A 12,778-nucleotide genomic window follows, 5' to 3' on the forward strand; every position below is an offset into this window, starting at 1 on the left:
GAGCGAGCCAGAGTTCCACGCCATCGTGGGCTACACTAGGAGACTCCGTCTCAAAAACAAAACAAAGCAAAACTTCGTATTCTACGGTTTAATGGGAGCGTTTCAGGTCGCTAGTGATAAAATCGGGGGGGGGGGTTTGTGGTGACGGCTACGTATAGTCAACATAAAGTTACAGCTCTTTAAAATGCCTGTAATTTCAGCACTCAAGAGGCAGTGTTCAAGGTCATTCTCTTTGACCCAGGGAGTTAGAGGCTAGCCTGAGCTACATGAGTCTGCCTCAAAAAAAAAAAAAAAAAAAAAAAAAGAAAGAAAAAAAGAAAAGAAAAAGAAAAGGAAGCAAACACCCATGGGAGACTTTCTGCTCTCCAATGTGTTCTAGCAAACGAAGCTGCCTGTACTTCCTTTAAGAATGCAGACAACTCCTTTGCCTCTGGGCATTTGCATTAGCTAGTCCCTCTGCCAAGAGAGTCCTAGTTGGCTCCTGTTCAGACTTGGCTTAAAAATCAAGCCCTGGAAGCCCTTGCAGAACCCTGGGCTGGAGCAGGCGTTTCTGGCACCCACAGCCTCCTATTCTCCACCTCTTCGAGGTCAGCAGCTCTAGGTATTAGTCTAGACAAATGTGGTTCGTCTTCCTTAAATTGGGTGTGTGTGGGGTACCAGCTCTCTCGAAACGCAGAAACCACGCGCTGGCCTAATTCACAAGAGAGCAATAAAGACTTATCCTGGGTGGCAGGGGCATGAACCGGGTCCTAGACCTTCCGTAGTTTCAGGAAAAGGCGGCCAGCCAGCCCACCTCGCTCAAGTCGGCTGTCCCTACACGCATGCGCCGTGCCCAGGTTGCACCCCCCCCCCCTCCCATCCATATGCTAATCTCTGCGCTCCGAAGGACAGCCTCTCCCGGGAATATGCAAATCACACCCTCCAGTGCGGGAGGCCTTCCTTTGTCCCGCGCTAGGATTATGCAAATGAGAGAGCCTCCAACCCCGGGATCCAAGCCGAGCACTTAGGCCCCCACCCCTCCCCACCCCCCACCCCCCCCACCCCAAGGCGTCCCCTATTTATAAGGCGCGTGAGCTCCAGCGCGCGCGCACGCACGCTCGATTCCTGAAGCTTCCCGGGGGGGGGGTCGAGCCGCGGACTGTACCAAGTCCGGCGGGGGCCCCGAGCGGCCGAGGCCGACGGCCTCGCCGGTTGCAAGCTCCGCAGCCTGCGCCGGGGCCCTGAGCCCCTCTTCCCACCGACGGCCGTCAGGAATGGGCCGTCCGGCCGCGCACGCGCCCTGAGCTCCACTCGCCCCTCGCGCGCCGGGGGCTCCCTGAACGCAGGCGCAGTGCCCGGGGCTTGTAGCCGCCACCGCCACCGCCACCGCCACCGCCACCGCCACCGAGCCCGAGCCGGGGCCGCCGGCGCCGGTGAGTGTCCGTGCTCGGGGTGCGCGGGGCATGCCGGGACGCGGGCGATACCGCCCCCGCTGCATGCCGGGAGCCCGCGGCCGCTTGGCAGGGTGACCGGCCCGAGCGACAGTCGCTTTGCTTCTCCCAGCACGCGGCTCAGAGCCTACCGCAGCTTCGCCTCGCAGCGTTGTGGGAGCCCGTGGGCCAGGCGTTTTACGAGCCTGGGGCGTCCTGGGCAGGGCCCGGGCTCCTGGAGGGGGTCCTTTTTGTTTTTGGTCGCACACGCTTTCCGCGAGACAAGGAGCGTTTCGGCGCTTGGCGTTTTAGAAGGTGGTCGTTAAAGGCCCGAGGCATCGTGGGAAGTTGTCACCGGGCATTGTTTGGTGTTCGGGTTTGTCCGAGCCCTTGTCCTACGTAGCGTTGTGCGGCAAGGTACCTAATTGTGTTCACTCACACCGTGCTGGTTCAGTGTCGTGTGGGGTCCGGGCCACGTTATTGGCCTTTGTGGGAGGTGGGAGAGACGGTTTCATGTAGCCCGGACTGGCTGGCCTTGAACCCACAGTATTGTGGAGGATGACCTACAATTTATCACCTGCCAAGTGCTGAGTTTGCACGGGTGCACCACCACGCCCAACTGGTTTTCACCTGTAGTACTGAGGATGTTTTCTTTTTTGTACCCGTACCGTCTTGGAAGTCAGTCTGGCTGCGTACAGGATTTCCGTACTGAGGGATGGTTCCACCTGATGTCCAGAACATTCTGGAAAGGAGCTTTGTGTAATGTGGGTTTGGAAAGGGATGGTTGTCCCCAGGTAACCCCAGGGAAAGTCCTGACGATCCCGGGTATGGTAGCCAGTAGAGTAACAGTTAAAGCCCGGTGTGTGTCACATGCCTATAACTTCAGCAACCCGAGGCTGGGGCAGGAGGGTCAGGAATTCTAGGTCAGTTCTGGCTACATAGTGAGACCCGATCTCAAAGCAGAATGCGTTTGCATAGTCCTAGGTACTGCATGAACATGTATATTAAATTATTATTATTATTATTTGGTTTCTTCGAGACAGGGTTTCTCTCTGTAGTTTTGGTGCCTGCCCTGGATCTCGCTCGGTAGACCAGGCTGGCCTCGAACTCACAGAGATCTGCCTGGCTCTGCCTCCCGAGTGCTGGGATTAAAGGCGTGCACCTCCACCGCCCGGCTATATTAAATATTTAATATTAATATTAAAAATTGGAACCAGTTGTTTTGTTTTTCCATAATGTAGAATTCCAGAATTAGAGGGGCCCTGCGTGTGATCGATAGATAATCATGAGAGCTCTTCCTTGCCAATTACTGATTCTCTGTCCTTAAAAGGCCTGATCCACGTGTCTTTTAAGTCCCCATCCATTGATGCCGCGCCACTCTTCCTGCTTCAGCTTCATTCCCCTGGCAGTGACTTTGACATCTATGCTTTGAAGAGACAGTGTGCTTTCTACCATTGGGTCCCCACTGCCTAACATACAGGCTTTGTCATGTTTTCAGTGAGGCTGAGCCAGATGGAGTGGTTGCATTATCTATAATCTCTGCACCTGGGAGGTTGAGGTTGGTAAGATTGCGGGTTCAAGGCCAGCCTGGGCTGTATAGCAAGAGTCTATGGAGAATGTAAGGATATGGTGGTTTTTAGTCCTACCTTGGCCCTCTCACAGTGCAGGAGGAGGAGGAGGAGGAAATGTGTGCTTTGGGAGAGACAGGGATTATTAGGGCTGAGGAGATGTACAGAAGATGTTTATATGTGGGCTTTGCAAGGTGAAGATTAGTTCTCCAAGGCCCACAAAGAGGAAGGAGAAAATTGCCGATGGCCGCCTGCAGGGTGTAACTAGGAGCCCTCCACCTCCAGCTATAAAGGGCCTGTGTGCACCCTCCAGAAGTTTGGAGTGGCTGGAGGGGCGGGCGGGGGCAGTAGTCTGCCACACACCTACAAGTTCTGTGAGTCTGAGTCTGTTTTTTAGAGATAGGGTCTCATGTAGCCCAGACGCTGTGGAGTTACCAATGACCTTAAACTTGAGATTTCTGCCAGCCTAAGGGCTGGATTGCAGGTGTGGGCCGCCATGTGTCTGAGCTTACTGATATTCAAAGCATGGCTTTGAATCCTTGTTCAACCACCAGTCTGGTGAGGTGACCTGTGATCTTGGGCTTTGGGCCACCTTGCAGGTCCTTTCTGTAAGTAAGTTCCTTACTTACTCTCCCTCTTCTGCCTCTAGGGAGCCTTTTCTGCGTGGTTATGAGTGTACCAATCAAGGCCTGGAAGCAGGCTTTCCAGAGAAGGAAACAAGACAAGAGAAGTTGGGTTCCTTGTGAAGCTATAGCCAGGAAAAGTTCAGACCTAGGCAAGGCTGACTTTCACAAATGAGTGTAGTTGATGCTTGGTATACCAGGTATGGTGGTACACCTATGATCCTGGCACTTGGCAGGAAGATCTATCTGAGGCTACTTAGTGAACTTGAGGCCAATTTCGGGATACATGAGGCCCCATTTCAAGCAAGGAAAAAAACTGAAGGGTAGCAATGTGACTCAGTTGGTAGTGTTCTTGCCAAGCATATATGAAGCCCTAGGTTTGATCTCCAGCATTTGGGAGGTAGATCCAGGAGCATCAGAAATTCAAGGTCAGCCTAGGATATTTGAGATCGTGTCTCATGAAAACAAAACACTTCCGGGATAGTGTCACAGCTGTACCAAGTTTTCTGTGTCCCTAATAGTTAACAAGGTATCTTCCCTCAGCCCCAGACCTCCCTACCATCCAACAGCTAAAGAGTTAATGCCTGGCACAGGTGTTTTCCTTTTACACTTAGTTATGATCGGTGCCCGTGCCAGTGCCTACCTTTAAATAACTAGGGATGTCATCTCTCCCTACCCTACTGAAGAAGAACCACTCAGTCTTGTTGACAAGATATAGAAGTTGAGGCCTCCAGGAGGCAGAGTCTGGAGGTCATCGTTACCTCCCTGAGCACACAGCAGCGGTCTTGAAATGGGGACAAGTGTTATGTAAAACTTTATTGAGTCACCACAGGCCTTTCCTTTCCCCATGTCCAGCATCCCTCTCTACCTGCCAACATCCCGTGTTAGAAGAGTTTGTGGCTGGAGGTGTGACCGTGGGAGAGCTGGCCGGGGAGGGACCCTGCCCAGTCGCTGCTCTGCTCCTGTCTCTTGTCCCCTCCCCTGGCCATGACAGAGACCCGTGAGCCCACTGAGACTGGAGGCTACGCCAGCTTGGAGGAAGATGATGAAGACCTTTCCCCAGGTGAGGTGGCCTTAGGAGTCCTGGGGTTGGCAAAGCTGTCATCCTGGACGTGCATTCCCTTGGGAAGTCGTGATGAGGAGTGACCCCTTCCCTTGCTGTGGACTCTCTTCTGACTAGAACTCCTGGTCCTGGTGGGAGATGGCTTCCCTGGGTGGCTCTCAGGGGCTGCAGCTTGGTTGTGTTCTTGGCGCTTGTGGGTTCTAGAGTGACTTGGGGAGCTCTGCTCGATGGTGGTTCTCGGGTGGCCGCCGCGACGGCTCTCCTTGCTCCGTGCTCTCTTCCTGATGGAGGCTGGAGACTGGCTTTGGGCTGTGTCTGTGCTGGGGTTTCTAGACTGGCTGCACCCGCTCCCAGTGCTAGGCTTCCTAGACCGCCGGTGCCCCTTCTTCCTGGCCGGTCTTGGTCGGGTCTGATCTTTCTCTCTGGTACTTCTGGACCGGCTGCGGCTTTTCTCCTCACTGGAAGTCCTAGACCACGCTTGGCTTCTCTCTCTTCCTGGAGCTCTCCATGGGTTGTGACTTTCCTCTTGGCTGTGGGCTCTGGACTGGCTGTGTCTCATATGTGTGGGTGTGACCCTCCGGGTACGACTTCTTGCCCTACCACGATTTCTCTTCCAGCTGTAACTTCTCACCCGGCTCTGGGTCCTCTTGTGACTGCGACTTCTTGACCTTCTGGGGGTCCTAGAGCGACTGTGACTTCGGGTCCTGCTGGGGGTCCTAGAACGGCTGAAGCTTTGGGTCCTGCTGAGGCTGCTCTCTTGCTTGTAACTCTTGGACATTCCTGACATGGCATTGGCCAGGGTGTGAGTCTGTCCCCTGCTGGGGGACATCACCTGGCTATAGCTCCTGGCTCTCCTGGATGCCACAGGAGATCTGCTAGAGCTCTTTAAGGCTGTTCTACTTAGGCTGTGGCTCTTGGCTCTGCTGGGGATTATAGGTAGTCTAGAGCTGCTCCTCGGGTCTGAGGCTCCTGGTGCCTTGGGGTTTTTTTTCCCGGCACATGTTTCTGGACTGGCTAGCGCTCCTTTCCTGGGTGCTAGTTCTAGGTTGGCTGTAACTCTTGCCTTGGCTTTGTTTGCGGTGGGAAGTAGGGGTCCTTGCCTTCTTGGCCACACCTGGTTTGGCAGAGTGGGTTCTCTTCCTGCTAGGAGTACTTGATCTGCTCGGGGATGTCTTGGAGCTGTGGCTTCCCCTCCTGCCTGGAGTTCGCCCTCGGCTGTGTGGGCCTTTCTGCTGATGTCGTCCTACAATGCCAGTCTTGCCGTCCTTCCTGCCCTTGCTGGCCCTCCTGGCCTTGGTGTCAGTGCTCACCTGACTGGACGTTCTCATCTTGCTGTGGCCTTGGGACCTGCTGCTGGGCCGGGATGAAGGAGCTGTCTTGGTACCTGTTGATCTGGTAGACTTAGGACTATCAGGGCTCATGACCAAGTTAGGGGACTTAGGATGCACGGAGGGACTGTTGGATACTGCTGCTTTGGTGGTCTTCAGGGAGGCTGGAGCTGTGGGAGCTGTGGTGGGCACGGAGGGCCCAGTGGGTGCCGGAGCCATGCTGGGCTTGGAGGATCTCTTTGATGGAGAATGCATGGCGGGTGCAAAGGGGCTTGAGCTCCTGGAAGTCATGGTAAGCATGCAAGATTTGGTAGCCAAGGACAACAACCAGGTGGCTCATCACAAGCAACTTCGTGAGGTCATAGTGGGCACTGAGGACCCTGGAGGGTGAGGCGAGAGGTGAGAGAAGAAGGTGGGGCCCTGGCACAAGGCTGGAGCCTCTTAATAAATGGAATCATATCCACTCAGACTCAGCAGGGCTAAAAATTGTAGCTGGGTTCACAGGGTCTGCCTTGAGTCTTCAGGCCTCGGTGATGTTATTGCCGGGTTGGGGGTGGCAAGAAGGCTTTATAGAGGAGGTGACATTGAGCTAGGCCTCACAAAGGAGCTGGAGTTGCTGGTAGAGCACAGAAGGGTCTTCACAGGGAAGAGCAGAGGGAAAAGCCTGGAGGAGGGAGCCCAGAGCCTGGGCTCACCATTAGTTATGACCCACTTGTCATCTCCTAGACTGAGGTGGGAACCCCAAGAGTTCCCAGGCTGACAGAGACATCAGGCCTAGAATGCCACAGCCCCTGGAAAGTGATGGGGGCAGCAATAACCAGGACCGTCAGGGCAGCGGCTGTGGTAGAGGGTTGCCTGCGCTGGGTCCTGAAGCCTGAATAGGAAGGGCCAAGTGAACATAGTGTGGAGCGATGTGCAGAGAGACGCCTAGGCCTCAGGGAATATCTGTAGACTGAAGTTTCTTGGTCCCGCCCGGGCATCAGCCGCTTTTATAAAAATCACCACTCAGAGGCTTAATATTAATGACAAACTGTTTGGTCTATGGCTCAGGCTTCTTGCTAGCTAGCTCTGACATCTTAAATTAAGCCATTTCTATTCATCCTTGTATCGCCACATGTCTTGTGGCTTTACCTGTGTTCTCCTGCATCTTGCTCCCCTGGCAGCTCACAGCGTCTCCCTGACTCTGCCTTTCTTCTCCCTGTATCTCTCTTGGATTTCCCGCCTGGCTGTATCCTGGGTTGCCATAGGCCAAATCAGCTTATTAACCAATAGTAGCAACACATATTCACAGCATACAGGAAGACCATCCCACAGCAGATATCTGTTGAAGGTAGAGGGCAGCAGAATGGGGCAGGGACATTGAAGCAGTCCTGAGACTGGGAGGGATGCACAGAGGACACAGCCCTGGGTTCAGAGGGGGCGGTGAGAGGCCTGTAGAAAAGTTGACTGGCTACCTAGGAAGAGGAGGTCTAGGGTGGCTCAGCAAGGGGAGAGCGGGACAGAGCATCCATAGCAGAGGGGACAGCATCCAGAAGGTCAGTGTCCATTCCACAGATACTCAGCATGCAGAGTGTCCTAGCCATCAGGGCCACCACACAACCACTACTTCTCTTGGGGACAAGAAGAAACATCAGTACAATTGGTGTGCAGTTGATTGGACTGCAAGAGAAAATTAAGGCAGAGTGGGGGGTATAAGGCAGTGCTGGGGAGAGCTGCTATGAAATAGGGTGACCAGTGTGCTCCAAGACAGAGGGCTGGAGCTTGATCTGCAGAAAGGGAAGCAAAGGCCCTTGGGTAGGAGCACACCTGTGGTACTGAGACAGCAAGGAGCCCATGGTGACTGGTGAGGACAGATGATGAGGTCGGAGGGGCCCCCTGGGGTACTGAGACAGCAAGGAGCCCATGGTGACTGGTGAGGACAGATGATGAGGTCGGAGGGGCCCCCTGGGGTACTGAGACAGCAAGGAGCCCATGGTGACTGGTGAGGACAGATGATGAGGTCGGAGGGGCCCCCTGAGCATCTGTTGCCACCATGGTGATGTGAGTGAGGGTAGAAACACCATCCCCGTGAGCTGCAGGAGGAAGCAGGGGCAGAGGGAAGTTGTTGCCACAGTCCAGTGGGGTACTTCCAGCAGGCCCTTCCCAGTGGGGCTGCAGCAGGCATCTTGAGGACTGCCAGCCCTTGGCCATGGGGACCCCAGCATGCGTGTGGCCCCAGACCAGCTGCTCGTGTATTTAGCATCACTTCACGTTTTTTCTCATTTCAGGGCTTTCGCTACATTTTATTAATTGATTTAATGAGGGTGGATATACCTTCTTGGTACCAGGAATGGGGGTCCCAGGACAACTATTAGGAGTTAGTTTTTTTTTTTTTTTTGGTTTTTCGAGACAGGGTTTCTCTGTGTAGCTTTGCGCCTCTCCTGGAACTCACTTGGTAGTCCAGGCTGGCCTCGAACTCACGGAGATCCGCCTGGCTCTGCCTCCCGAGTGCTGGGATTAAAGGCGTGCGCCACCCCCGCCCGGCAGGAGTTAGTTTTGTTCCTCTACCGTGTGGGTCCTGGGAATGAAACTCAGGTTGTCAGGGTTAGCAGCAGGTGCCCTCACCACTGGGTTGTCTGCCAGCCTCTGGTCATGGTTTTAAACCCAAACTTGTGTATGTGTGGTTATGCCCTGAAATCATTGTAATGTGTCTATACTTAATTGACTTGTGTGTCTGAGGCAAAATGATGAGTTCAAGGCCATCTTGAAACATGTATGTATGTACATACGTACACACATACATACGTACACACATACATACGTACATATGTACATATGCACATACATGTGTTCTGTCTTCTAAAAACAACAAAAAAGAAAAGCCAGGTATAGCCTATAATCCCAGTTTTTGGGAAGTGGGGGCAGGAAGATCAGGAGTTCAAGGCCAACACTAGGCTATATGAGAACCTGTCTCAAAACCAAATGGGCTGGGAATAGATTAGTAGGTACAATGCTTGCCGTGGAAGCATGGATGCAGGGGTTTGGGTCTCCAGCGTCCAGGTCAAAACCCGGCACTGTCTCCACACCTGGGACACCACCGTGGAAGGCCCAGACAGGAGGGTCTTGGGGTTGGCCCGTCACATGCGTCAACGTGGTGAGCGCTGAGGTCAGTGAGAGACACCCTCTAAACAAACAAGATGACGAGTGACTAAGGAGAGCCCCGTTCCTGACTTCTGGCCTCTCCACGGCACGGTGTACTTGGTTCATGTTATTGTTGTTTCAGACTTTAGGGGTCCATCACCCAGCTCCCAAATAAGTACACAGAGACTTACTCTTTTTGGTTTTCCAAGACAGGGTTTCCCCATGTAGTTTTGGCACCTGTCCTGGATCTCGCTCTGTAGACCAAGCTGGCCTCAAACTCACAGAGATCCGCCTAACTCTGCCTCCCGAGTGCTGGGATTAAAGGCATGCACCACCGCCACCTGCCCTAACCCATTTTTCTTTTAACTACATTTTGCCCCTGGGCTTTTTTCCTTCCTTTATTCTGTCTTTCTTTCCTTACTCTATGGCTGGCCCTTGGTGTCCTCCCTCTTCTCTTTATTCTCCTTCTATTTATTCTCCCTGCCTGCCAGTCCTGCCTGTCCCTCTCCTGCCTTGCTATTGGCCGTTCAGCTCTTTATTAGACCAGTCAGGTGTTTTAGACAGGCACAGTAACACAGCTTCACAGAATTATACAAATGCAACATAAAAGAATGCAACACATCTTTGCATCATTAAACAAATGTTCCACAGCACACAAGTCTCTGTGTACACGCGCACGCACACATATACGAATGGGGAGAAACATTTTCTTATTTTCATTTACTGCATTTTAATTGACTACTTAGCCACCTATTGTGATGCTTGTCTTCCTGGAATGGTCCAGTGCAGGCCATTTTTATATTTAGCTCTCTGTGGTAGACCTATGCGACAACTGTAGGTGAGTGAGTCATATGCCTGCTCTATGCCTCAGTTTCCACATTGGCTCAGGTGTTGCTGTAAGAGCTGGGTGAGTACACACATACTGTCTTTGCTGTCTACCCCACCGCTGATGCCCATCTGTCTATTTTTCATTTGAGACAGTATCTCATTCTCTCTAAGCCAGCTGTCCTGGAGCTTGCAGTGATTATCCTGCCTCAGCCTCCTTGAGTACCAGCCTTACAGATGACAGATGCAATTCTTGCCAGACATTCATTTGCTCGACACATAGATAGATTCATTGCACCTGTGTTGTGTGCCAAGCTGTCCTGCCCATACAGTGAGCTTGAATGGGGCTCAGGGGGGCAGCTGGACACACACAGCCCTGATGCCATGTCTCTCCTACCTTGCCCCAACAGGCCCGGAGCATTCTTCTGACTCTGAATACACTCTTTCAGAGCCCGACTCTGAGGAGGAGGAAGAGGAAGAGGAGGAAGAGGAGACCACTGACGACCCTGAATATGACCCTGGCTATAAGGTGAAGCAGCGCATAGGTGGGGGCAGGGGAGGCCCATCCCGCCGGGCCCCCCCCGAGCAGCCCAGCCTGCTGGCCCACCTGCACAGCCCTGCCAGCTCTGTGGCCGATCACCACTGGCAGAGGCCCCACCAGGTACCCCACACCTTGCCGACTCTGCTGCCCTACAACAGCAACCCAGGAAAGCCCCAGCCCCTGAAGGCAGGGCTCTTGGTGAGGAAGAAGAGGAGCCATCTCGTACTGGGGAGAGCCGACCAGCAGGGCGGGATGGAGATGAAGACGAGGAGGAGGGGGGGTACCTACCACTGTACAGAGTGTGAGGACTCCTTTGACAACCTCGGGGAGCTGCATGGTCACTTCATGCTGCATGCCCGGGGTGAGGTTTAGGCAGGGCCCCCAGGGAGCTGGTGGGGGGGGTGGGAGCAGGGGCTGAGGAAGCTGGAGTGGGGCTGGGTTCCCACCCATCTGTGTTGTCTTAGCAGTAATGTGTGAAGGGCAGAATAAAAGCCGGATTCTGTGTGTGCTGAGCTGCATGTGTGGGACTGAAACAGAGCGAGCGGTCTACACCAGCATCTCTCTGTTTTGGAAATACCTCCTGAGTGCTGGGATTGCCTGGCATGCACCACCTTGACTGATTTTATGTGGTGCTGGAGATTGAACCCGGGGCTTTGAGTTAGGCAAGGTACATCCCTGGGCCATTTTTGTTTGGCTCCGTTTTTCTCTTGAGACAAGGTTCTGTGGGCTTTGAATTTGTGTTTCTGTTGTCGTAGACTGAGTGCCAGAATCACAGGCACGAAGCCACCAGCCATACTCAGGTAGGAGTCCTGGGATTCGGGCCTCCCCTGGATCCATGCTGAGGGGCCTGCCAGTGGCGCGGGCTCACTTCCCTGCTGGGAAGTCATTGCACACCTGTTGGCAGCTGCAGAGAAGCCTGGGAAGGGCCAGCTAGCCAAGCCCTCCGAGGAGGATGTGGCTTGCAGGGGCCGTGAAGGCTAGGAGTAGTCTGTCATCATCACACCCGATTCCCTCCTACAGACAGGACTACAGTACATGATAGCGAGCTCCCCCCGGGCTTCCTTGATGTGCAGTGCCTGGCCAGTGGCCTTGTCTGTTTGAAGTCAGAGATTCCGGAACTCATACCCAGCACCCCCGGCTCTACCCTTGATCTGCATGATCTCTTTAACAGTAGTTTTGAGTACCTCCCATGTGCTAAGTGTTGTAAATGCACCATTAAATAAGATTTACGTGTGTGTAGTGCCCTAGGAGACCAGAAGAGGGTGCCATTCCCTGGAATACAGGCCGTTGTGAGCCAGCCTCTGCACTTGGCTGCTAGAAACCCGAGCTTTGGGTCCTCTACAAGAGAAGCCTGCACTCTTAACCAGTGAGCCCTGGCTGCAGCTCTGCACATTAAATGACACCCGCATCTTCTCAGAGCTGACGTGGGCCCTGTGGGGCTGACACTGGAGACACAGTGAAAAGGACCGTCACATATGTTAGGTGGGAGGTGAGCACTGTGGAGAAAAAACAAGGGAAGGGCAAACTGTCCTGGAGAGGTGTCGTAGTGACTCTTTGCTGGGAAGGGACACCATGACCAAGGCAACTCTCATAAAAGGAAGCATTTGATTAGACGCTGGGTTAGAGTGTCAGAGGTTTAGTCCATTATTGTGGCAGGCATGGTGCAGAAGTAGTTGAAAGCTACATCCTGATGCTGAGGCAGAAGGCAGAGACAGACACTGGGCCTCTGAACACCTCCTAATCCTTTCAAATAGTGCCACTCCCTGGTAACGAAGCATTCAGAACTCATGCGGCCACCTATTTAAAACACCACGTAATTTTAAATCTCATAATTCTGCCAGGGAAGGAGGCAGTTGTGCATGAGAATGAACTGTTTTCTAGGCTGGACAAGGCAGGAGCCTACCTGGGATAATAAGGAAGGCCAGAATGACTGACTGCTGGGGGTTAAGACCAGGTCCCTGAGGTTGAGGACAGCAGGTTTAGTGTCCTGATGCTGTGCATGGTGATTTAGGAATCCCAGCACTCTGGAAGGTGTGACAAGTTGTTGAGAGAGTTCAAGGCCAGCCCGGGCTTAGAGAGTGATGTCCCTGTCTGAAAAAAACAGTATACAGACACACACACACACACACACACACACACACACACACACACACACACACACACACCAGGAAAGACAAGAAAACGAGACCAGGGCCCCTGCTTTGAGATAGGAAATAGGGCTGGAGAGATGGCTCAGAGGTTAAGAACATTGGCTGCTCTTCCAGAGGTCCCTGAGTTCAATTCCCAGCAACCGCATGATAG

General features: G+C 53.4%; 1 protein-coding gene across 1 annotated transcript; it reads left to right on the forward strand.

Moving 5' to 3' along the window:
* The first annotated feature begins 1,053 nt into the window (after positions 1-1,053).
* On the forward strand, positions 1,054-10,989 carry Znf428 (zinc finger protein 428). Its single transcript, XM_052761032.1, is given in 7 exon segments — positions 1,054-1,412; positions 4,456-4,663; positions 10,386-10,513; positions 10,516-10,605; positions 10,608-10,646; positions 10,648-10,752; positions 10,754-10,989. Coding segments are annotated over 6 exon segments (534 nt in total). The 5' UTR covers positions 1,054-1,412; positions 4,456-4,587; the 3' UTR covers positions 10,850-10,989.
* Positions 10,990-12,778: the final 1,789 nt, after the last annotated feature.

The sequence above is a fragment of the Peromyscus californicus genome, unplaced genomic scaffold (assembly GCF_007827085.1).
Source record: "Peromyscus californicus insignis strain IS unplaced genomic scaffold, ASM782708v3 Scaffold_4__1_contigs__length_199733344, whole genome shotgun sequence".
Classification (NCBI taxonomy): Eukaryota; Metazoa; Chordata; class Mammalia; order Rodentia; family Cricetidae; genus Peromyscus; species Peromyscus californicus.